The 24,596-nt window shown below is 43.1% G+C and overlaps 1 protein-coding gene across 3 annotated transcripts; it reads left to right on the top strand.

Annotated features, from left to right (window-relative positions):
• The first annotated feature begins 466 nt into the window (after positions 1–466).
• upf2 (UPF2 regulator of nonsense mediated mRNA decay) lies at positions 467–24,110 on the top strand. 3 transcript variants are annotated; one of them, XM_040035828.1, is made up of 21 exons: positions 467–588; positions 2,642–3,016; positions 4,113–4,892; positions 4,963–5,123; positions 5,214–5,405; positions 5,486–5,635; positions 7,339–7,442; positions 7,534–7,619; positions 7,729–7,837; positions 7,955–8,068; positions 8,371–8,487; positions 8,638–9,027; positions 10,380–10,655; positions 10,830–11,013; positions 12,600–12,754; positions 13,136–13,240; positions 13,344–13,442; positions 15,537–15,701; positions 17,851–17,992; positions 19,209–19,329; positions 22,038–24,110. In XM_040035828.1, the coding sequence occupies exons 2-21, from the start codon at positions 2,643–2,645 to the stop codon at positions 22,042–22,044; spliced, it is 3,831 nt and encodes a 1,276-aa protein (XP_039891762.1). In that variant the 5' UTR covers positions 467–588; position 2,642; the 3' UTR covers positions 22,045–24,110. The 3 variants fall into 3 exon arrangements, with proteins under 3 accessions (XP_039891762.1, XP_039891761.1, XP_039891760.1); XM_040035827.1 differs by having other exon boundaries at positions 22,035–24,110; XM_040035826.1 differs by lacking the exon at positions 22,038–24,110 and adding an exon at positions 19,439–19,814.
• Positions 24,111–24,596: the final 486 nt, after the last annotated feature.

Here is a 24,596-nt window from a genome sequence, read left to right as displayed (position 1 = left end):
ATTCATTATATCAAAATCAATTGCGTTTCCACCACCTTCAATGTATGGTTTAACCAAATCATCTTTAGATATATAATGGCACTTATTTCTCCAAATAAAATTAAAATTCAAGCTATTAATTATTTTAATAACTTTATTTGATATTGATAAAGAGTAAGCTGGATATATAAATCTAGATAAACTATCCATTTTGGTTAATAATATTCTTCCAAAAATTGTGATGTCTCTTTGTAACCACTTATTTAAGATTGTCTTATGGACCGTTAAGGCTGCGTACTTCAAGGCTGCAGACCCTGAATTGGGATACAGCCATTGTCTGACCTGTTAGCAGTCTGGAATGCTGGCTGTTGGGGAGACAATAATTTTAATATATAATACAATATTATTCACTTCTTTGAAGATTAAATTGTTAAGGTAATCGTTTAGAAAGCCCAGAATAAAAATGCTCTCATGTATCGGAGAAAATGTAAAGTAACTTATATATTTTTAATCAGGCATAATTTGGAACTCCAAAACGAGAGGGTCCTGATGCTGTTCACCCGGAAACCAGCACGGATGAACCGATGTTTGTTTTGCTACGGCTAACAGGTAACCCCGCTCATCTTTACATATTATTTAGAAGAAACTAGGCTTCTCTAAACAGGGAGTGCTTGCTGTATGTTTGTAAATTTGCGTTGTAATTACTGTCTGTCAGTTTTGCGCTGTCTAAGCGTTTGTTTGTGGCTGTTTTCGCTAAGTCCATTTGAGCTAAACTCGCTAGCCGTGCTAACGCTAGCTCTTTTTTGTCGTCGCAGCGTCTGCTGGGCGCTGTGAACGCGGCTTTCTCCTTGTCTTTTAAAGTGAAGCTTCTGCTAAGCTGTTCACACGGAGAAGGCTTACGCAGGTGTAGCGGAGGTTTGGCGGATAACAGGCGGAGTCTGCGTGGGCGGCTGTCACGCTGACTTTAACATTACAAGTTCAACCCCAAAAGGTTGATTCTGTTGAACGTAGCGTTTACAGTGGAACAGCGTTACACGTTTAATGTTAATCTCTTCTTTTTAAAAACGTGCGCGGACAGGTGTCAGCTTTAAGGAGCTTCTCGCCTGATTTACCTGCTCACCTGCAGGGCCCGTTCAGCCGTGTTTACGTGGAGTTTCTGTCTGAATGTTTGATTAAACTGAATTATTTTTTAATTTTAGGCCCTTATGACATCTCATCACGATGACCCTCCCTCCATTTTGTGTCTGGAGACTTTAGACGTGACTTTTAGTTTATATCAATCCTGAATTTGTTTTAATGTGTCAGGTAAACAGGAACTCGTTGGGCTCATCTGTGCGGTTCACACACAGCAGTACAACGATAGTCTGTGTGCATGTTTAATTTTAGTTACTTATTTTTGATTTGTTTCAAAACATCTTCAAAATGAATTGATATAGATGTATCTGTCTGCCCCTTAAATTTTTGTAAATATGTTCTTATGTCTTTTCATGGGCCAACGTTGAAGAAATGACACTTTGATACAATATAAAGTAGTGAGTGTACAGCTTGTACAACAGTGTAAATTTGCTGTCATCTCTAAATAACTCAACCCACACCCATTATTGCCTAAACCGCTGCCAACAAAAGTGAGTAAATGCCTAAATGAAACTGGCCCAATTGATTTATTTTTTTGAATGTTCCGTTGAGCACTGTAACAATCAGAATTATTGTCTGAAGGCCAAAAGAAATGACCAAAGGATTTATTTTTCCAAGTGGTCCACTTGATTATTATTTATTTATTTTATTTAAATTGTTATTTTTAACTTTTAAGTTTTTACAAACAGAACAGACATGACTTTTCATGTTGTCCCATGGAAAAATATAATAAAATCTTTACAAAAATGTGAGGGGTGTACTTGTGAGATACTGTACATCGTTTCCTCACTTAGTTCACTGCTACTGAGTGTACCTGCAGCCCCACCCACAGTGAGAGTCCAGAGGGGTGTACTCTGAAGTGACATGAATGGTTTAGTGAGCTGTCTTGAGATTCAAATCAGAGGTTTCAGTGTCTCTCTTTTTAGCTGGCTAAATCACCATGGTAACTGATGCTGAACACATCACTGTGTTGGGAGCAGGTTATTATCAGAGTTTCAATTTAAAATGCAGGTGCCATATTTTCATGTATTCTCTTATTTACAGTATGTTATAAGTGCACTATTATCTGCAGATAGATGTTATATGTGCAGCTTATTACCTCAGTAACATCAGGAATGAAACTCAGCTGCAAAGAACAGCACTCTATGTCACATTGTCAGTGGAATGTGCATGTAAAAAAAAAAAAAAATTAAAAGTATAAATGTTTTTATACTTGACTGTATTATTCGGTGTAAATGTAACTTGGACCCATATAAGCTGAGTTTGTTTGATCGTAAATGGTTGGTTTGTTGATTTGAGGATTTTGGACAACAAGTTCCGTACCCTCCTGAGGGTTTTTTCTTAAATTGGATGGTCAAATAGAATCAAAGGAATTCAGAATATTTAATAATAAAGCTGATAATTAATATTTCAATTTTAATAAGAGGCTGATGGAAATATTTTCAAAAAAGCACAGATGGTTGTATGATTCTTTAACTTATACAGCAGCATCTATTGCCATTAAGCTTTTCTCGTTGTCCTTCCTCAGTATGCCTGCTGAACGCAAGCGCTCAGTAAACATGGATGAGAAAGATGTTTGCACCTTCAGCAACAAGGAAAAGGAAAAGGAGAAGGACAGGGAGGCTGAGAGGAGGCCGGCATCTGCTCGGGACAAGGCCAAAGACGAGGCCAAAATGAGCGGCAAAAAAGACGGCGGCAAGGAGGAGAAGAGGAAGCGGCTGGAGGAAGAAAAGAAAAAGAAGGAGGAGAAGGAGCGGAAGAAGAAAGAGGAGGAAAAACTGAAGGCAGAGGAGGAGCAGAAGAAGAAGGAAGAGGAAGAGAAAAGGCAGCAGGAGGAGCAGGAGAGGAAGCTTAAAGAGGAGGAAGCCAAAAGACAACGTGAGGAGGAGGCTGCCCTCCTCAAGTAAGTCATCTTGATTGTTAAATTCTGAGTTAATAGCGATTTTAGCAATGTTTAAAATGCCATTTAGATCAATGCTACCGCTTACTTAATCTTAGCCACACTTATTGGAGGAAGGTGTGGACACACCAATGTTAACAAATCTGCCAAGCGCAGGGCTGTGATCTTGGTCCACATCATATAGAAGAACAACATTATCGTCAAAATCCAGCACAAATTTTGGTCAGTGGTTATGCTGAGGCTCATTAGTATATAAGCATAATAAGAGTGGGGAAGGCATACAAAGACTTGTTTTAAAGTCTGTAGAATAATACACTGCACTAAAATTCACAATAAAATGGAGATTTGGCTACATAAGAGCTGATAAAATGGCGGTTTGACCTACATCTTTATCCCAAGATGAATCTCTGTAGTTTTTCTAATTTAGCATTAATAAATTTGAAGATAAATGTCAATTAAGAACATTTTGAATTCAAAGATGATCTTTAATGGGGTCCTAATGTACTAGAAATACAAAACCTCTCCACATCAGTGCTTCATCTGCTTGTGCACAGTTTAACCTGTTGGGTTTAAAAGCTGTAAATTTGCATGTAATAAATGAACTACACAAAATTTCTAGATTCCCTAAAATGGCCGTAGTTGAGTTCAAATGCAAGCTGATCAGGTGAGTTTATTTGAATATCTCCATGTGGCCTTTGTGCAAAATACTTAATACAGTAACATGTAAAAAATGTGATAAAGCTCAGCCACTTAAACCTTAAGTTAAAAGTTTGTCATGCACTGTGTGCAGATGAAAGTTTTCTTTTGTGTCTCCTACTTTTAAAAACCTGATACAAGAACATGTGTTTTTATGTTTTAAAAGCATGTTGATGTCAGCATGACCTTCATTTAAGAAATAAACATAAGAGGAAGTGATGTGTGTGCTGGTCCAGCGTGTATATGTTTGACTTGACCTTTCGCAGAGCCAGAGTTGATCACCACCATCCATCTCAACCCCTGATGTTAGTCTTAGGGCCACTGTAGCACCCGAAACAACTGCACTGGTTTCACTATCTTGCTTTAATCACGCCTCTTTCTGCGGGTCACCCCATCTCTGCAGGGAGAAGGAGGAGGGGCATCAGCTGTACCAGGAGGCATGGGAGCGCCATCAGTGTAGGAAGGAACTGCGCAGCAAGAACCAGAATGCCCAGGAGGGTCGTCCTGAAGAGGCCTTCTTTAGCCGCCTGGACTCGAGCCTTAAAAAGAACACCGCCTTCGTGAAGAAGCTGCGCACGCTGACCGAGCAGCAGCGAGACTCACTCTCCAACGACTTTGCCTCACTCAACCTCAGCAAGTACATCGGTGAGGCCGTGAGCTCCGTTGTGGAAGCGAAGCTGAAGATCTCAGATGTCGGCTGCGCGGTCCATCTGTGCTCGCTCTTCCACCAGAGGTACGCCGAGTTTGCCCCGTTGCTCTTGCAGGCCTGGAAGAAGCACTTTGAAGCCAGGAAGGAGGAAAAGGCACCCAACGTAAGCAAGCTGCGCACAGACCTCCGCTTCATCGCCGAGCTCACCATCGTCGGTCTCTTCACGGACAAAGAGGGTCTCTCGCTCATTTACGAGCAGCTGAAAAACATAATTGGGGCTGACCGCGAGACGCACACCCATGTTTCCGTGGTGATCAGCTTCTGTAAGCACTGCGGGGACGACATTGCTGGGCTGGTGCCCCGCAAGGTGAAACTGGCGGCCGAGAAGTTTGGCTTGGCTTTCCCTCCCAGCGAGATCATCAGTAGTGAGAAGCAGCAGCCCTTCCAGAATCTTCTGCGGGAATACTTCACATCTCTCACCAAACACCTGAAGAAGGACCACCGGGAGCTGCAGAACATTGAGAGACAGAACAGGTGAGGTTCAGCTGTTACGGGAAACCACTGCGTGATTGTTTGAGCATACCTAACTTTTTGTCCTCTTCAGGCGGATCCTGCATTCCAAAGGAGAGTTGAGCGAGGACCGACACAAGCAGTACGAGGAATTTGCCACTTCCTACCAGAAGCTGCTGGCCAACACTCAGTCTCTGGCTGATCTGCTGGATGAAAACATGCCCGAGCTGCCTCAGGACAAGACTGTGCAGGAGGGTGTGTGGCCTCACATTTTTTTTCTTCCTCATATTATACCCTGTCAATTTTTTGTTAATATCCGATATTATCACGGCTCTGCTGTCACAGAGCACGGCCCCGGGATCGACATCTTCACCCCCGGGAAGCCTGGAGAGTACGACCTGGAGGGAGGGATCTGGGAAGACGAAGATGCTCGTAACTTCTATGAGAACTTGGTGGACTTGAAGGCCTTTGTGCCCGCCATCCTCTTTAAGGACAACGAGAAGAGCAGTCAGGGCAAAGAGAAGGACGATGCCAAAGGTATGTTATAAAACACCCATACTTACAAAAAAGGAAGAGATTTGTGTACTTTGTTTTGACCGTGCTGCTGTTGGGTTCAGATGGCAGAGAGGGGAAGGATGCGGGCAGCACAACAGAGGAGCTGGAGCTGGAGCTCGAGGCTCTGGACATCACAGATGAACCTCTTGAACTAGAGGGACCAGACGAGGTGGAAAATGAAGAGCTGGCCAAAAAACTGCTCGATGAACAAGGTAAACAGGATTTTCCAGAAAACAGCTACTGTACTACTTCTATGATGATGTGTTACTGCATGCTCATTGGCTGACAGTGTTTAATCACAAGTTAGCCAATGAAAATACACCGGTTTGTCCTTTAATCTGATTGGACTATAATTTACTAAATGAACAATAGGACTTAAAACTAGCCCATAAACTCATCAGGAAAATGGTTACTGAGGTCAAAGATCAGAGGAGCCAAAGGCTGCTTCATCATAAACGTCTATACAATGGCTGTATCCCAATTCAGGGTCTGCAGCCTTAAAGTACGCAGCCTTAACGGTCCACAAGGGCCGCGTACTTAAAGACCGCTAAGGCCGGAAGTGCGAGGCTTGTGAAATGGGACGGTCTAGCCTCCGTTGCGCTGCCCAGGTTGCCTAGCAACCATGATACTAACAGCTGGAAACGTTACATACAGCATTGTTTGACAGAAATGAAGGAGAAAATCTTTTGTTCATTTGTTTGTTTGTTTCTACATGAGCTTTGATCATTCTCTGTAAGATTAAGGTCAGCTATTGAACGGTGTATATTTTAAAGTAAAGGCTTTAAAACCAAGTTAGTACAAACGTCACTAATGTCACATAACTTTGGCGGCATGTGGCCAACAGTAATGTTTTCATGTTCTTCGTTATTAAACATTTGCACATAAATAAGTGACATAATATTCAGTACTTACTTAAAGTTTACTCTTCGGGCGCCCCTCGTCCGCCGTTTTTTTCGGCAAAATTATCCACACCCACCTGCCGCGCTATGCATTCTGGGATATGTTGGGCCACTAAGTCTACACCGCCACGTCCTTAAAATTCAGGGAAATGAAGGACGCATTTGAGGGCCGCATTTCGAGTAGCCTTCGAATTGGGACAGCCTTCGTCGCGTCGCGATGACGTAATCGGCCTTAAACTGCGGCCTTTAAGGCTGCAGACCCTGAAGTGGGATACAGCCAGCTTCTTTAACAGCTCGCAGAAGCGCTCTCTGCTGGCCTTTAGAAGAAATGCAGGCTTAAGTCACTCAAGTATTGGCTTTGTTTTTTTGTAGACCACTAGATGGCACCTACTCCATCTTTTATGCAGTCTGTGAGATTTAATGGGTCTTCTGCGAGTAGGTTCTACAGCTTGGAATGTATGAATTTACCTAATGCTTGGGTCAGAAGTGTAACAGTGGACAGAGAGCTGGTTTGGACATGTGCAGAGGAGGGTTGGTGGATATATCAGATAAAGGATGATGAAGATGGAGCTGCAGAGGACAAGAAGGAAAAGAAGCTGCAGAAGGAAAAGAAGAAGATTAGAGAGGAAGGATGGATTTAGTGAAGGAGGACGTACAAGGGTTGGTGTGACAGAGGAGGATGACGGCAACAGGATGAGATGGGGGCAGTTGATTCACAGAAGCAGCGCTGACTTACAGTTGATTTTGTAATACCTAGGAGGTAAGAAATCTTATGAACTGACTAGTTGCAGTAGTGGCATCCTCTTTTTTTGTTTCACAAAAAGGAAGACTGCATGGATATAGGACTAAAAATATCTGAATTCAGAGATTAAGAGATGTGGCCTAATACTTTGAGTTTTTAAAATGGTGCAGAAATCCTTGTATAGACAAAACTATGAACAATAAGTGGAACATACACATTGTATTGGTTTCATTTGAACTGCATACAAAGTGAACATTTGTTTGTGTCTGTGCAGAACAAGAGGACGAGGAAGCTAACACGGGGTCTCACCTGAAGCTAATCGTGGATGCTTTCATCCAGCAGCTTCCCAACTGTGTCAACAGAGACCTCATAGACAAGGTGAGGACAGACACACTGATCCAAGGAAAACAATGAGCTTCCAGATGTTGGATAGTTTGTAAAGGTTTATGAGCTCTGGTGATTCCTACAGGCTGCCATGGACTTCTGCATGAACATGAACACCAAGTCTAACAGGAGGAAGCTTGTCCGTGCTCTCTTCACTGTCCCCAGACAGAGGTAGGTTTCATCTGTTTTGGCATTTACCTTTAATCACCACAAGGGGGTACTATCATCATGACTGATTGTGTGATTGTGAGAGGTGCACTGAGTCATTCTCCTCTTGCAGGTTGGATCTCCTGCCCTTCTACTCCCGTCTGGTGGCGACGCTGCATCCATGCATGTCAGACGTGGCGGAGGACCTGTGCTCCATGCTGAAGGGAGACTTCAGGTTTCATGTAGGTCCTCTGCTCACTTACATCAGGTTTTAAATAGATTTATCATACTTTGCTTTTTTCCATCATGTTTGCATTAAAAACACTTGCCAACATTATGAATCGAATCTGTGTTTCTAGATTCGGAAGAAGGATCAGATCAACATCGAGACCAAGAATAAAACCGTCAGATTTATCGGCGAGTTGGCCAAGTTCAAGATGTTCTCGAAGACAGACACACTTCAGTGTCTCAAGGTGGGTGAAAGAAGCCACTGTCTGAGTCACATCAGGCTGTTTGTCTTTAAATCCCTGTACAAGAAAACAAACACTTTTAGCAACATCTCTGCTCATCCAATCAGATCACAAACAAAATGCCACATTAAGATGAAGATGTGAAAAACTAAACTTACTTACCTTCATCCTCACTGTGATAACAAGCACGAAATGCTTCCAGAGCTCACTCTGCTGTGTGCATGCATCAGAATAACAACACAGCCGGCGAGACGACATCCAGCTTAGCTGTTATAGATTTCTGTCCATGTCTCCTCCTCCTCCAGATGCTGCTGTCTGATTTTACGCACCATCACATAGAGATGGCCTGCACGCTGCTGGAGACCTGCGGCCGCTTCCTCTTCAGATCCCCCGACTCTCACCTGCGCACCAGTGTCCTGCTGGTCAGTACTGGTCCTCTTCGCTGGGCTTCTGTTCACTTTGAAGCAGATAACTAGAATGTGATATAGAAAAGGACAAAAACAGAGAAAATATTTGAATATAAAGATAAATGAGTGGTTTTTAGCCTGACTTTTGTCCCATGTGTGCTCCAGGAACAAATGATGCGCAAAAAGCAGGCCCAGCACCTTGATGCCCGCTACGTGACCATGGTGGAGAACGCCTACTACTACTGCAACCCGCCGCCCATTGAGAAGACGGTGAAGAAGAAGAGGCCGCCGCTGCAGGAGTACATCTGCAAACTGCTCTACAAGGACCTGTCCAAAGTCACCACAGAGAAGGTGTTGAGGCAGATGCGCAAGCTGCCATGGCAGGACCCCGAGGTGAAGAGCTACCTGATCTGCTGCATGGTCAACATCTGGAACGTGAAGTACAACAGCATCCACTGTGTGGCCAACCTGCTGGCTGGCCTGGTGGCCTACCAGGAGGACGTGGGGATCCACGTGGTGGACGGTGTCCTGGAGGACATCCGGCTCGGCATGGAGGTAAGGAGAAGCAAAATCAAGTCTGAAAACAAGATATGCTTTTGTGTTTCATCCTTAACTGAGCCCTTAGTAGTTTATAGGACCGTAATTTGATTCTCTGATCAGTAATTTCTATATTTATTGCCATTAGGGATGCACTGGCCCAACATTTGGAATGTATTATCAGTCTGATGCTGACCCAAAATGTTCGTTCTGGTATCCATGACAATGAGCAGACTGAATGTGTGCAAAAGGTTTTATTTAACTGCAGACTGTGGAAAGATCAGACCATGGCGAAGCTTGCTTTCTTTTTCTCTCTCGAGCTCACTTGTTTACTTTCACTCCGGTCACATTCAGTCAGAGATCATATTGAAGAAGCTAGAAGGACGTTGCTCCTTCTTGCTGTCGATATTATTTCTCTTCAGCTTTCTCCTGAGAAATCTAGTCCTTTTTTTCATTTATGCTTCACTAATAAGTGCCAAAGAGCGGGTGTTCTTTATATTCTTGAATGTATTTATTTCCTACATTTCTTTTCTTTTTTTCTTTTTTTCTTTTTTTTTTTTAAATGTTGGGAAAACTGTTTCAGTTGGCCCTGATGTTTGCTTACACACAAAAAATTAAAAAGGATCTCCAGTTGAGTGATAGAAATTATTCATGTTCATGTAAGGCTACAAACTAACTGCAGTTATCTAAAAAAAAATACTAAAAACTAAACTAAAGATGTTGTTTTTACTTGCAAAACTAAAAAGCGGAAATTCAAAATGAAAATCTGAGGAGGTCTTTTTTTGTTTTGTTTTTTTGAGTTGTAATAACTGTTCTGGACGTCTTTAACCTCGCTGTAACTTGAAGCTGCAGATGCTTCGTGTGTCATATATTTGGGACGTTTAGTGCAGGAGAGGTGAGATCAGGAGCATTGAATGGACAGGACGATCAAAAAACCCCGATGCTATCTGCTTGACTGGCAGCTGATTAAAGCGGACACCTGTGTTGCTGTGTCATTTGTGTCTGCTACGTGTTGCAGGACATGTTGGAATGTTGTCGGACTCCATTTGCTTGGCTGAGGTTGTGATTTTACAAAAAAATAATTGAACACAAACAGTTGTGCCTGTGTCACAGCTGCAAATGCTTACTTGCATATTTTAGAAGCCATGCTTACCCTTTGACCCTGATCTGGCCTCCATCTGACCTCAAAACAGTCTAAATTCAAGCATTTTTCCTAGCAACCAGGACGTTGGGGGTCTTGAGCCCTGCAGCAAAAAGCTTTAAGAATTTTCCTCCATTTTCTTTTTCTTCTCCCCTGCAGCATCCTATATTATATTGTTGGACATCTCAATTTAGGATCTCCTCTTCTTCCCTCGCTGTTTCCTTCCTAGGTCAACCAGCCCAAGTTCAACCAGCGGCGGATCAGCAGCGCCAAGTTCCTGGGCGAGCTCTACAACTACCGCATGGTGGAGTCGGCCGTCATTTTCCGCACCCTCTTCTCCTTCATCTCCTTTGGCGTGAATCAGGACGGCAGTCCCAGCCCTCTGGACCCCCCAGAGCATTTGTTCCGCATCCGCCTGGTCTGCACCCTGCTTGATACCTGCGGCCAATACTTCGATCGAGGCTCCAGCAAGAGGAAGCTAGACTGTTTCCTCATCTACTTCCAGGCACGTAACCTCCTAAAGTGCCTATACTTTATGTTCGGGAACCCTGATATTTTTTGTAAATCTACTGGGTATAATCACTGTGCCACTGTTTTGAGTTTGGCAGACCTGTGAGGTCTGCTTAGGAGGTGTTCTGGTCAGGGGTGAAGTAAGTGAGATGTTGTTGTGTGTCTGCAGCGGTACATATGGTGGAAAAAGAGCCTGGATGTGTGGACCAAGGACCACCCGTTCCCCATCGATATCGACTACATGATCAGCGACACGCTGGAGCTGCTCAGGCCTAAGATGAGGCTCAGCAGTTCCCTGGAGGAGGCCATCAAGCAAGTCAGCGACCTGGAGAGAGAAGTGCTCGTCAAACTAGGTAGGAGGGTGACGCTAAGTAATCATCTTTAATGTGCGTGGAGCATGACGCCGTTGGTGTAGCAGCTGGTGTTGCCGGTTTGGTTGCTCTCCGTTGTCCTGGCAGAGCAGCATTCCCCAGTGTGTGGGAGGGCAAGCGAGCATGCTGTGTCACTCCTCTCTCTCTCCCTCTGCTTTGTCTGTCGAACAGGTTTGAACTCATTGTTTAAAATGCCGAATACATGCATTCCCACTCATTACAGAGACTTCAGGAAGGATCTTTTAAAATCAATGACGACTGTTTCAGACTTCCTCTGGACCTCAGTTTAATCTAGCCTGATAACCTTGAGAGATCTGATCTCACCAAAGATGCATTTGTGTGCTGTTGATAAAACATGTGACATGCACTCATTTGTTTTGTTCATTTTGTCTGTTGAGTGTCTGAAATGTGACGATTTAGAGATTTTCTTTCAAGTGCTGTCTGTACACCTCTTCTAGCACTCTCATGTAATTCTTTGTTTTTATATTCATCAGGTCCCAATCAGCCCAAATAGCAAAGAGAAATTAAAAATGTATGCCATGAAAGAGTTCGGGTCTTAGGAGGTTAAGATTCACCACTGAGGTGTAAATAAGCTGCAACCCCTAACACCTCTTTCTCGAACCCCGAAACTACAATCTTTACGACACAGAATCTGAGCTCAGAGACAATATGAATATTCAGGAATGTAAAAACCAAAACACAATCAGGACGATGATATCTGGAGAGGAGGAAGAAGGAAGTGTTTGCGCAGCAGGTGTATCTGACTCTGCGGCCTGATAACAGCGCAGCAACGTGAGCTTTGTTTAACAGTTTCAAGGTGTTGACCTGGAATGTGCTGAGAAAAATGTAAACTACAGCTGCGCCCTCTGAGAGCAGGACACCCTCGCAGATCCTGTACTCAAGTAAAAGTACAGATACATGAGCTGTAAAGTACTCAGTTATTTAGAGTAAAAGTGGGGGGGGGAGTAGTTCCCTGGAGTTGGATTCCTCCAAAGAGGCATTAATGGGAGAGAGATAAGGTTAACAGCTGCTTTGCCAATACATCTCCATCGGTGTGATTAGCAGCACAAGCCAGAAGTACCTCAAAACTGTATAAAAGTACATGTAATCAGTAGCTTTCCATCACTGTTGTGTTTATGTGTGTAAACCTTTATGCAGGTAGATAAGCAGTAAGCGTGTGTTTGTGTGTGGGAATGTAGGAGAGGAGAGTGATTGATGAAGGCCCCTGAAGCTAAACAGTGGAGCTATTGTTACCTTTCATACTTCAACCAGGATCGGACATTCCTCAGTCCTTGAGTCACACAAGACCTGATCTTCCACTCCACGCCACTGCCAGACTTCATTTCTTCGCCGTTACCTTTTCTTGCATAATTATGCTCTGTGACGAGCTTCATAGAAACAACAATTTTCCTCTGGAATATTTGTTCTATATATAACTGAGGGCTTTGTTTGAGTAAAGCTGCTCTCCCAGGCTGGGCTGGGCTCGGAGGCATTTATGATATAATTTCTCCTGATTGTTTTAGTCTTAGGTGTCCTAAAGAGGAATCTTTCCACGTTTTCTTGTGCAGGTCTGGCCATGGAGAAGGACGGCCGCTCCAGTGCCATGAGCGAAGGGGAGGGTCTTGACGAGGAAGATGATGACGGGGACGATGATGAAGAGGGAGGCGCCGAGACCGAAGAGCAGTCGGGCAATGAAAGCGAAATGAACGAACAGGAAGAGGATGTGAGTGTTGACTCCCCCATTCTGGCGTTCTTCCTCAAACAAAATCCATCTTGCAACAGAACAAACTTACAGGAAATGCTAAATATTCAACCCTAGTCTAAAGTCTAAAGTTAACAGTGGCGTCTAGCATAGGGTGGTGGAGCCCAGTGCCCAGAAGTGAAACATCTGGTTTCAAAACTCCAAGATGGTGGTCAGGTACCCACCGCAGTATTCTCCTGGTCATTAGGTGAACTAGGATAATACCCCCACATCCAACACGGCCGCACACTCATGCACACCCGGCTGCAGATCAAAAAACCTGAGAGCTGCATGGCCAGCAAAAACAGAAATATAGCTAAGACTGGGGTTTTTTTTGTTTTGGGTTTTTTTTTTCTCCAACAGGAAGGGTCAGAGAATGAAGAGGAGGAGAGGGAGGAAGAGGAAGAAGAGAACACTGACTACCTGACCGACTCCAACAAGGAGAACGAGACTGACGAGGAGAACAATGTAAGCAATGGGAAATGTCTGTGTATAAATCTAGATTTAATACATTTTGTTGGTTTAAAGATTTGTGCTTTTGCTGATGTTGATTTGCTGCCTGTGTGTGCAGGAGGTGACCATCCGTGGCGGCGGGCTGAAGCACGTGGCATGCGCTGAGGACGAGGACTTCATTCAGGCTCTGGACAAGATGATGCTGGAAAACCTGCAGGTATAGCGTCCTGCCGCCACACTGGCCATGAAGTACTTTTTATGCTACAAAAGGCTTTACTGACTTACAGTGGGGCAAAAAAGTATTTAGTCAGCCACCGATTGTGCAAGTTCCCCCACCTAAAATGATGACAGAGGTCAGTAATTTGCACCAGAGGTACACTTCAACTGTGAGAGACAGAATGTGAAAAAAAAAATTAAAAAAAATCCATGAATCCACATGGTAGGATTTGTAAAGAATTCGTAAATCAGGGTGGAAAATAAGTATTTGGTCAATAACAAAAATACAACTCAATACTTTGTAACATAACCTTTGTTGGCAATAACAGAGGTCAAACGTCTACTATAGGTCTTTACCAGGTTTGCACACACAGTAGCTGGTATTTTGGCCCATTCCTCCATGCAGATCTTCTCGAGAGCAGTGATGTTTTGGGGCTGTCGCCGAGCAACACGGACTTTCAACTCCCGCCACAGATTTTCTATGGGGTTGAGGTCTGGAGACTGGCTAGGCCACTCCAGGACTTTCAAATGCTTCTTACTCCTTTGTTGCCCGGGCGGTGTGTTTTGGATCATTGTCATGTTGGAAGACCCAGCCTCGTTTCATCTTCAAAGTTCTCACTGATGGAAGGAGGTTTTGGCTCAAAATCTCACGATACATGGCCCCATTCATTCTGTCCTTAACACGGATCAGTCGTCCTGTCCCCTTGGCAGAAAAACAGCCCCATAGCATGATGTTTCCACCCCCATGCTTCACAGTAGGTATGGTGTTCTTGGGATGCAACTCAGTATTCTTCTTCCTCCAAACATGACGAGTTGAGTTTATACCAAAAAGTTCTACTTTGGTTTCATCTGACCACATGACATTCTCCCAATCCTCTGCTGTATCATCCATGTGCTCTCTGGCAAACTTCAGACGGGCCTGGACATGCACTGGCTTCAGCAGCGGAACACGTCTGGCACTGCGGGATTTGATTCCCTGCCGTTGTAGTGTGTTACTGATGGTGACCTTTGTTACTTTGGTCCCAGCTCTCTGCAGGTCATTCACCAGGTCCCCCCGTGTGGTTCTGGGATCTTTGCTCACCGTTCTCATGATCATTTTGACCCCACGGGATGAGATCTTGCGTGGAGCCCCAGATCGAGGGAGATTATCAGTGGTCTTGTATGTCTTCCATTTTCTGATGATTGCTCCCACAGTTGATTTTTTCACACCAAGCTGCTTGCCTATTGTAGATTCACTCTTCCCAGTCTGGTGCAGGTCTACAATACTTTTCCTGGTGTCCTTCGAAAGCTCTTTGGTCTTGGCCATGGCGGAGTTTGGAGTCTGACTGTTTGAGGCTGTGGACAGGTGTCTTTTATACAGATGATGAGTTCAAACAGGTGCCATTCATACAGGTAACGAGTGGGGGACAGAAAAGCTTCTTACAGAAGACGTTACAGGTCTGTGAGAGCCAGAGATTTTCCTTGTTTGAGGTGACCAAATACTTATTTTCCACCCTAATTTACGAATAAATTCTTTACAAATCCTACCATGTGAATTCATGGCTTTTTTTATTTTTCACATTCTGTCTCTCACAGTTGAAGTGTACCTCTGGTGCAAATTACTGACCTCTGTCACCATTTTAAGTGGGGGAACTTGCACAATCGGTGGCTGACTAAATACTTTTTTGCCCCACTGTACACGCGCACACACACACACACACACACATGCACTCTGAATTGTTGATTGAATTCTAAAAACATCAAAGAGATGAGTGTAATCATAATAACGACTAAAAACGCGTGCACAGTTTCATAGCTACATGCAGCGTTTTTCTTTTAACAGCAGATTTGTAGCTTTTGGCCTTTATTACACTGTTTTTCTTTCTCTTTTATGTGAACATGCTCACAGCTAGTTTGAAACCCAGGTAGCCTTATGGCATTGGTAACCATCTTGCTGATGTAAGCCAGATAATGATGGGATATTCTGGACATGATGAATTTGCTCAGTGAAAAGAAGCACTTTACAAACATAAGAAAACATAGAGTAGTACAGGTCTCCTCAGCTTTGATCCAGACCTCGCAGACTGACTCTTCACTGTGTGTTGTGTCACTGCAGCAGCGTAGTGGCGAGGCGGTGAAGGTGCACCAGCTGGATGTTGCCATTCCTCTGCAGCTGAAGAGTCAGCTGAAGAAGGGACAGCCATGCATTAGTGAGGGAGACTCGGACATCTCCGATACCATGCAGTTTGTCATGCTGACTCGCAAAGGCAATAAGCAGCAGGTAAGGTGGCATCTATGTGCCAAGCTATTGCACTTCTTTAAAAATCAGGCTGGTCACAGCAGTTTGTTGCAGGTGAAAAGTCTTTTTTTTTTTTTTTAACCACATTTTGATACCTGGTTCATCTTCTACCCTTCTCGGCCAAAATAATCTTCTAAGGGTTTGTAACTCGATTAGTATGCTACAGTTATTTGGCCGATCTTCTGTGGAATGATCCTGCAGGGTACACTGAGTCCTGCACTTAAGGTTTCTAAAATATTCCACATTAACAGTAGAATTTACACGTAATGGCGATGAATAGTGGAGCGATCAGGTGTGAAAACTGTCTGCACCATGAACCAGCTCTCGCTCCTGCAGCTGCAGGTTACAGTAACAATCTCCTTTAGCTGCCACTCACAGAGTGCAGGACTGTAGTTCCTGTAGTTCACAAAAGCAGCCTATGTGTTTGTTAGCTCTGCTAATTTGTTCTCTGCAGGATGAACAATTTTAAAGTTCATCCTGGTTGTTCTTTAAGGAGATGGTGTGCATAAATGAATGCTTAATAATGTTGACTTTGGGTGTGTGTGTGTGTGTGTGTGTGTGTGTGTGTGTGTGTGTGTGTATGTGTGTGTACTTTATCTGAGCCAGTTTCAGTGTCTATCTATTCTAGGGAGGGCATTTCTGCAGGACCGTTAATGTTGCTTCTGTCTGAAGTTGATTCAGCAGCTTTATCATTCAGAGTCATGTTTGCACCCCTGAGGTGGATGTTTGTACACTAATGAGTCTCTTTTTGCTCCGTTTCTGGTCTTCATGTCCTTCTGAGGAAAATTTCCTGCTAAATGCCCCTCTGTGTTCTCTAACTGTGCCCATTATGTATGTAAGGCTTCCTGAGAGAAACAGTTTCAGCACTATAGATGGAAAAAACTGCGTGTATGTCAGCAGGCATCCTAACACACATACAGAAACACACCTGTGTGTGTGTGTGTGTGTGTGTGTGTGTGTGTGTGTGTGTGTGTGTGTGTGTGTGTGTGTGTGTGTGTTGAGGCCAGCCGCTGCGTGGTGGAATGTGTGGTTTGAGGGCAGAGGCTGGTTGTTGTGCTGCTGGGTGTGTCCAGCACTTTGCCTGTGCACAGAGGTTTCATGCAGCGTTCAGCCTGCTTGAAAAACAGCTGCCAGAAACTCCAACGCACACAGGGCGTCTTTGTCGGTGTGTCTGAGAGATCTGTAGCTCTAGAAATCTCAGGCTCAGCCAGTTGAGGGACTGATATCAGTTTTCAGAGAGTAAGAAATTCTGCTGTCAGTCAAACACTATTGTAACTTCACAAGATGAATCACTTTCTGGCCTAAAGAAAACCGCAGAGTACACCCTACAGAAAGACTGTCAGAAGCTTCCTTTCTGCACGCTTCTTCGAGCCCTCTACCGTTTTCCATCTGTCTGAAGGTGAAGCTCTGCTTCAGTCGACCGGTCTCTCCTCGATTCTCTCATGCATCAGGAGAATCCCAGTGAATGGATTTTCATGATACAGTGTGAAGTTAAAATAATTTAAGTTGAGATCTGCCTGTATTCGCGACGCCTGGTGTGAATTCTAGTTTATCCGCCTCATTGTGCACACTTTGCATGTAGTCATGCTACACTGTAATTAATTAATTAATTAATTAATTAGTTAGTTAGTTAAAAAAACGTTTTTAAAAATGCTATGCTGTAATTACTAGAACCTGACTGAAATACTACTATACTTTATACTTTGAGTCCTGAAACAAACTTTCTCTTTGGGGACAATAAATTGCAAGTTGCCAACAGTACATTGACAGAGCTGAGGGGGGCTGAGCAGCGACGCCTACACAAAAAGACTGAGCTGATATGTCACTATCAACTTCTATCAGATACCGGATAGACATGGAGAGACATCTATCAGTATCTGATGGATGAATACTATTTAAAAAGCACAGATGAGACCAGAGAAACACCCTTCAGCCAGGTTATTAGTGTTGATGTTGCATAGTTTATCCACCAGAGGGCACTCTGCAACTTACAAGCTGATCCGAGCATAAATAATTAATCTACGATTTGAGACAAAATGATAACTTTAAACAATGCTGTTGAATTATCGGAATGTGAACTTATAAAAAAATGCCTTTGTCCAGCTAAACTGTCTTTCATTCTCCTGAACAGTATAAGATCCTGAACGTGCCGCTCTCCTCCCACCTGGCGGCGAATCACTTCAACCAGCAGCAGGCCGAGCAGGAGGAGCGCATGAGAATGAAAAAGCTCACTCTGGACATCAACGAGCGGCAGGAGCAGGAGGACTACCAGGGTAACCATGGAAACTGTTTGTTTATTGTTTGTTACCGCATCTGCCCAGGTTACACGAGTGGATCGGCTTCTGTTTCATATCTGATCTGTGAAAGCAAACGGTGACCTTTGACCTGAAATCAGGGTGTGTTGTTTTGCTTACCCAGTGAGTCCTTTGAAGTTCTTTCTCTGTGCAAGGTCACACTGACAAGAAAAAGCTGGTTCATTTCTACCTTAAATCTGCACAGATTATTATAGTTGTGTATTGTCGGGGGGCGTGGTTAAAAGGTGAGTGCATGAGTTTGATTCATTTTTTTTCAAGGTATTAGGTTTTTATTGGCTTCTAATAATTACTCTAGAAATGTAAGAGTCCTGATAAACCTTCACTTTCTGCTGCTGCCGCTTACCTCAGAGGAGCTTTAGTAGTAGGAGGTTTATGGGTTCAGACTGGGCCTTTGCAGGGGGGATGTTTTCAGTAGAGGCAACAAGTCTGTGGTTAAATATAATTTGGCTCTGAGTGAAACCTCTAAGGGAAATGACAACAAATCCATTTGTAGTGATTTAAAGTCAACTAAAGAAGCTATGGAGACCAAACTAGGCTTTTTATTTATGCAGTAAATTTGTCATTTAAACGTGAAAGTCTGTGGGTTTGGCTAGTGGCCATCAGCGGAACTGCAGGTTTTGCTACTTGTTGGTTCCACATAGTTCAGTCCTGGACGTTGCTGATTTTATTCCACTAAGGTGCAGTTTATACATGTTAAATCTTCACCGTAGTCACATCGTTTTAAATCAACTTGAATGACAATGTTCTGTTGGTGAAACTGCAGGGCAACAAAAAAAACAAAAAAACAAATGCCCCTCGCTGGTTGCAGGTAGGCTCAACACAGAAGCTTAAATTAAGCGTAAGGACACTGGACGTGCTTCCTGTTCATGTAAATGGTAAATGGCCTGTATTTGCATAGCGCTTTACTAGTCCCTAAGGACCCCAAAGCGCTTTACACATCCAGTCATCCACCCATTCACACACATGTATTCAGCAGCGGCCTGATAAAAGCCATAATAACTGCTAACACAGGACAAGATCAGTCATCCATGCTCGTAGTTTTTTTTTATTAGTCATCAGTTTGTGTCTGCTTGTTTTTGGTTTTTGTCTCCTTCTTGTCATAAACTGTTGAAATGTGAAATATTTTTCATATCAGTTTTCTGACTGAACTTCCTTTTTCCTCTCCATGTCACAGAGATGATGCAGTCTTTGGCCCAGCGTCCGGCTCCAGCCAACACCAACCGGGAGCGCCGTCCCCGCTACCAGCACCCGAAAGGCGCTCCCAACGCCGACCTCATCTTCAAGACCGGAGGAAGGTGAGGCTCGGTCCCCAATCGGCGACAGTCTGGCTACAGGTTGTGTCAGTTTGGTGTTTGTTAAGTTCACCGTGCACTGAAAGCGCCTCGTTGGTGTCTCTTTGAACAGAGAGAAAAGAGCAAGAAATGAAAGTCAGGAGAAGCGAGACAGGCAGGAGAAGCAGGAGAGAAACCAAAGATATGAGTTGGAGTAGGCTAAAAGAGCCAGAGCTGCAGCAGTCCAAAGGCGAGGCTTTAGCAAGCAAAAAATCTCAGTATCGAGGACATCTTGTTCCTATTTTCACTGAATCTCATTTTTTAAGTGCAGACAGTTCAAGTAAGTTTATTTAGTTATTTTTTTTCCCTTTAAAAATTGAAGTCTGCAAATAAAGATCACTTCCTGGTTACATTTTGACATCAACACTGCTTCGTGCATCTTTGTTGTATCTCTAAAACCAAAGCACAACACGAGACGTTATTATTATGACGGTATATCTGAGTGGCTTTAAAAAAAACCTATTATATTCTACTCCTCTTTATCTTTGCTCTATTTTGCAAATAGTCATTGATCATTGTTGGCCTCTCTCAGTTTTTATTACCACTGTTCATTTTAAAGCTTAGCTTTTAAAACCAGTCAATGCAGCAGTATGTTGATGACTAACCTCGTATTGTGGATGAATTTTAACAGTTGTTCTCCTGACTGAAGTTTGGTCTGTTTACAGCATCCTGCCATGCGATTGCATTTGTCCCTAACCATCAGGAACCCTCGCGCTAACTTTTTTCGAGTGGAAAAAAGTTAACGTTCATCCTCCAGCTTTACTGTGTTTATGTTATGCTAACCATAGCTCTGTAGCTAGCCACCACATACCACATCATTATATACCAGCTAGCCCAACTTGAGTATCCCTACAAACGTCACTGCTGTTTAGTTTCCTGTCTTCATTTATGTCAGAAGTGATAGCAGAGCTGTATGTTTTTTTTTTTTTTTTGTTTTTGGTTTTTTTTTTCAGAAATTCCTCAGTCAGAAAATGGTATATCATGTTAAGGTGGAAACTAGCGAGCTAACTCCTTGCTAACTTCTAACTCAGTGATGTGGCAGTGTTCGTTTGACTTTGGGACCTGAAGCAGAGTTTGGAACTGGAAACTGCTAATGATGTCAGACTTCAAGACTGGATTTCCATCTGCAGCAGGAAGCTGTTTTCACATTAAAAGCTCTAAACAGCCTCTGTAGTCCACAGTTAGAGGCTAGCTGCTGCCGGTTGGTGGAGCTTTTAGGTGGTGGAGAACAAAAAAACAAAGAAATTTTGGACTTAGAGCATAATGAAGAATTTTTTTTTTCGGTGTCTGAAAAACAAATACATCCTGTTCTAATGTTTTTGTCCCAATGCTAACAGCAAACAGTAGTTGTGTTCTAGAGACACACCAAACTCTATGTACAGAAACAGCACTTTTACTTTGTATAACACACAAATAGTCTGTCCACTACCTCAATCATTTAACTGATGTATGAAAAACCCCAAAGTCAAGAGTGGAATCCAGACATTAAAAAAGAAACTTGAGCAGGAAAAGTGTTTTTCATATATTTAAGAAGCAGGTTTGGTCATTTCAGTTTAGTTGTGAATGTTTACGTTTTTTTTTGGGGGGGGGGGGGGGGTTGTTTGTTTGTTTGTTTTCAGTGATAGATTTAGAAGATGGTTTTAGTAAAATCAGTATAGAAAATAAACTTTTTGAAAGTAGCTGACGCTCAGTCTTGTAGATCAGGGGTCGGCAACCTTTCTGATGATGAGTGCCATCTAAAATTTCCTCAGAAGTCAATGTGCCATGTGATTGCATTAGCAATAAATTTAATAACGCTCTATATGAACAGTTACACACTATATAGAACAACTTTATAGAATTATTTGTTTGCAGATGTTGGCAGCTATCAGCGAATAGTTATCAGCTATTTTGAAACAAAAAAAAAAGACACTTTTTATCCATAACAAGAACTCCATAACAGCAAATGAACTGTACAACAGAAAATGCAAATGCTGTTTATGGTCTCCTCACAATACACCTAAACCTGGTTTATATCTGACCCAGACAGACTGCAGTCATAACTTCTTACCTGAAGTTCAGTTCACCTGACAGTCGGACCGGCGGCCGCCTCACGTCTCTCCTCCTCCTGCCTCCCCTTCCCTCATCCACCTGCTGGCCTCTGTGGAAGCTCCGCCATAGCCACCACCAAACAACAAGTTATTTTTACACATCGGCCAGCATCTGGCCAATCCACCACCTTTCATTGTTTATACCGTTACAAAAAAAAATCATCGGCCCATAAAAACGAAAAATCACCATCGGGCCACTGGGCAAATGCGCAATGGCCAGTCCAGCTATGGTCGTGCCATCAGTTAACCCTTCGCGTGCCAGCTGTGGCATGCGTGCCCAGGGTTGTCGACCCCTGTTGTAGATATTTAAAACCTCGATAATCAAAACCTCAACGTTCAGATTTGTAATAACAAGCAAATACAAAAACATATTTTATTATTTTGTCTTAGGTTTTTTAAGTTCAAAAAATTGTCTGAATTGGTTTGAAGTTTTTTTCTTTTTCTTTTTTCAAAGGTCTAGTTTTTATTTTAATTTTATTTAACAGAAATGTTTTTTTCACAGTAGTTTTATTTTGAAGGGGTCAGGCTTTAGCTTTACTTTCAGCACCTCTGCAGTAAATGTCCTGCTCTGTCCTCCAGGAGACGCTGATGGGAGTCTGGGCCCAGGCTGAGCGAGCGAGGCAGAGAGAGAATGAACCAGCAAAAGAGAGAGAGAGAGAGCGCAAGAGGAAAACGAGAAGATCGGAAGGGAAACCGGTCGAAAACAAGGGAACGAGTTCTCCAGACACCCCCTGAAGCTGGGGACAGACCAAACCCCCGACATGAACACACACAGGAGAAGGAGAAGAAAAACTGACAGGGGGAGGGAATTGGGTCAGAGGTCAGGGGGTCAGACAGGTGGCTCTCTTTCTTTTTTGTCTGTTACCTGAGATGACAAAAAAACACAACTGTCTGAACCAGAGAACGAATTAGAAACAGCTGACCTGCAGACTGATGGCGAGACAGGCGTGGAGAGGCGAGATCGACTCACCTGCTGCCACCACTGCACCAGGCAGAGGAAAAAGTGACTCGTCTTTAGGAGTTGAAATCTGCGAGTGCACAACTTTTACACGAGACTAGCAAGGGATTTTTTTGTTTGTTTGTTTGATTGATTGATTTTTGACTCCATGAACAGCTCGGTCCAATTCTGTGCGAAGCAGCAAAAGACGAATGAGTTGGGTGTTCGTAAACTGACCAGTGATGCAGAGAAAGACGTGCTAATCGAACAGCGACCGATGGTGTGCAACGAGCTGATTTATAGCTTTGTGTCGCTTCTTAGTTTTACTTAAATAAAAATGAAACCGTGGATATGTCTCACAGGTATTTTTTGATCAACAGTTACATTTTTAAAAGACGTATGTCACAGTTCATTTCTAATCATCACATAATTGTTATTGATTAGGTACTTACTCTCCTATACACTCTACAGATTATAGCAAGACTTTTAAAGGCGACCTATTAGTCTCATTTCCTGCTTCATGTAATTATTCTTGGATCCTCTCAGAGTAGCTTTGCATGATTCACAGTTAAGCCAGCTGTCTTCTGATTGGCTGCCCCTCCTAAGCCGGTGGGTGGAGCCTGTGCTTTTGGCTCAAAACTTGTAGAAACACTGACCTCATTATTAGAATTTTTTTTTGTCTTGTTTAATGTGAACACCAGACATTGGGACCGGAGATTTAAGATGGAGAATAAGAAGACGTTACAAAGGTCTCTATTCCTAAACGAAATACCTTAACACAACTGTCTTCATTTTTTTTTTTTTCAAAAATGTGCTATTTATTGACAGTGTGGACAGTTAACAGAGGATACCATTGTATCCACTGCTTGCTTCAGTGAGCAGTTATTCAGTGAGTATATCACAGAAAGTGTCCATCTGACAAATGACCACATTTTGAATTCATGATGTTAAAGTATTTTCTTCCAGATGTTAACCAATCAGAAGAAAGTGGGTTTTTAGGGATGCGGGAATCTTTAAAAAAAATCTGTCTCAGCCTAGTTTGGTGAAACTAACAAAAAGTGAAGATTAATGCTCAGAAATGGGTACAGACAGTTTAAAGTTATATTTATGTAGAGGCAGACACCTGTGTCCTCTTCGTTTTTGGTCTTAATGCTCAGCTTACTCATGTCCCCCCTGCAGACGTGACAGCGGTGTCAGGTCAGTGCTTTTGCTGCTCTGCTGAGAAATCTCCAGCTCTCGCACCGTCGGACACTTTTTGATCTCTGCTGCGTTCAGACTTGTCAGGATTGAGTGACCTGCTCAGTGGTGGACACCTGAGTGTACATATTCAGCAGTTCTTCCACTTCTACCCAGTTTGATGATGATGTTTTTTTAAAATTTGCTAACAACCAGCTTGCTTTGATTTGTGACTTGTGTAACGTGACAAAAGTTTTTCCAGGATAACCGTGTGCCTGAGAGTCTTCCTTAGTGATGACGTGACTATAATAGATAAATATAACTTGTTAAGCCTCTAGATATATAAATATATCCCCTGTATGCTGCTACATGAACCTTTTCTGCAGCAGCTCTGTGTCTTTGCTATAGTAAAGATTACCCATAACTCAAGTTTGTCCCTGTCCAAGCTGATATTCTTTTACAGCAAGGAAAAAGCAAGAAACAGCTGCCTGCTAAAGCTTTGTCTCAGCTCATGACAAATAAAATTTACCACAATAAAAGCACAAAGTCGTCTCTCTGAATGAGGTCAGTCGTGTGTTTGAGGCATGCGAGGGTGCGCCTGTTTGTTGAGGTCTAATTACAAGGCAGCGAGAGTGGGTATTTCCTCTTTTCCCGCCCACGCCCTCCTCTAAACATTACATATGTGGAGCGCTGGAAACCATGGCCGGATTAACCGGTTAAAGGGCCATGGGGTAATCCACCAACCTATACCTCTGGGGGTCAGGTGAGTTGGAGTTTGGAGGCCAGGTCAACACCTTTGGTGCTTTCTTTGAGTATAATAGGAGCTCACAGCCAGCTATTCCAGGATACGCTCTGAACAGGTCACCACTCTGTAACTCTGATACGAGTCAAACACATGTGGTGACATACAGTGGTCCACATTTTTCCACTTAGCTGTCAGTGATTTGTATTTGTCTCAGGTTTATTTTCATCTGTGTGTGCAATAAAACTAGAAAACAGATGGATCATAGAAAGCCTCATTTTGATTA

This window comes from Simochromis diagramma, unplaced genomic scaffold (genome assembly GCF_900408965.1).
Source record: "Simochromis diagramma unplaced genomic scaffold, fSimDia1.1 OVJJ01000816.1, whole genome shotgun sequence".
Classification (NCBI taxonomy): domain Eukaryota; kingdom Metazoa; phylum Chordata; class Actinopteri; order Cichliformes; family Cichlidae; genus Simochromis; species Simochromis diagramma.
This window is presented reverse-complemented; position numbering and strand designations above follow the sequence as displayed.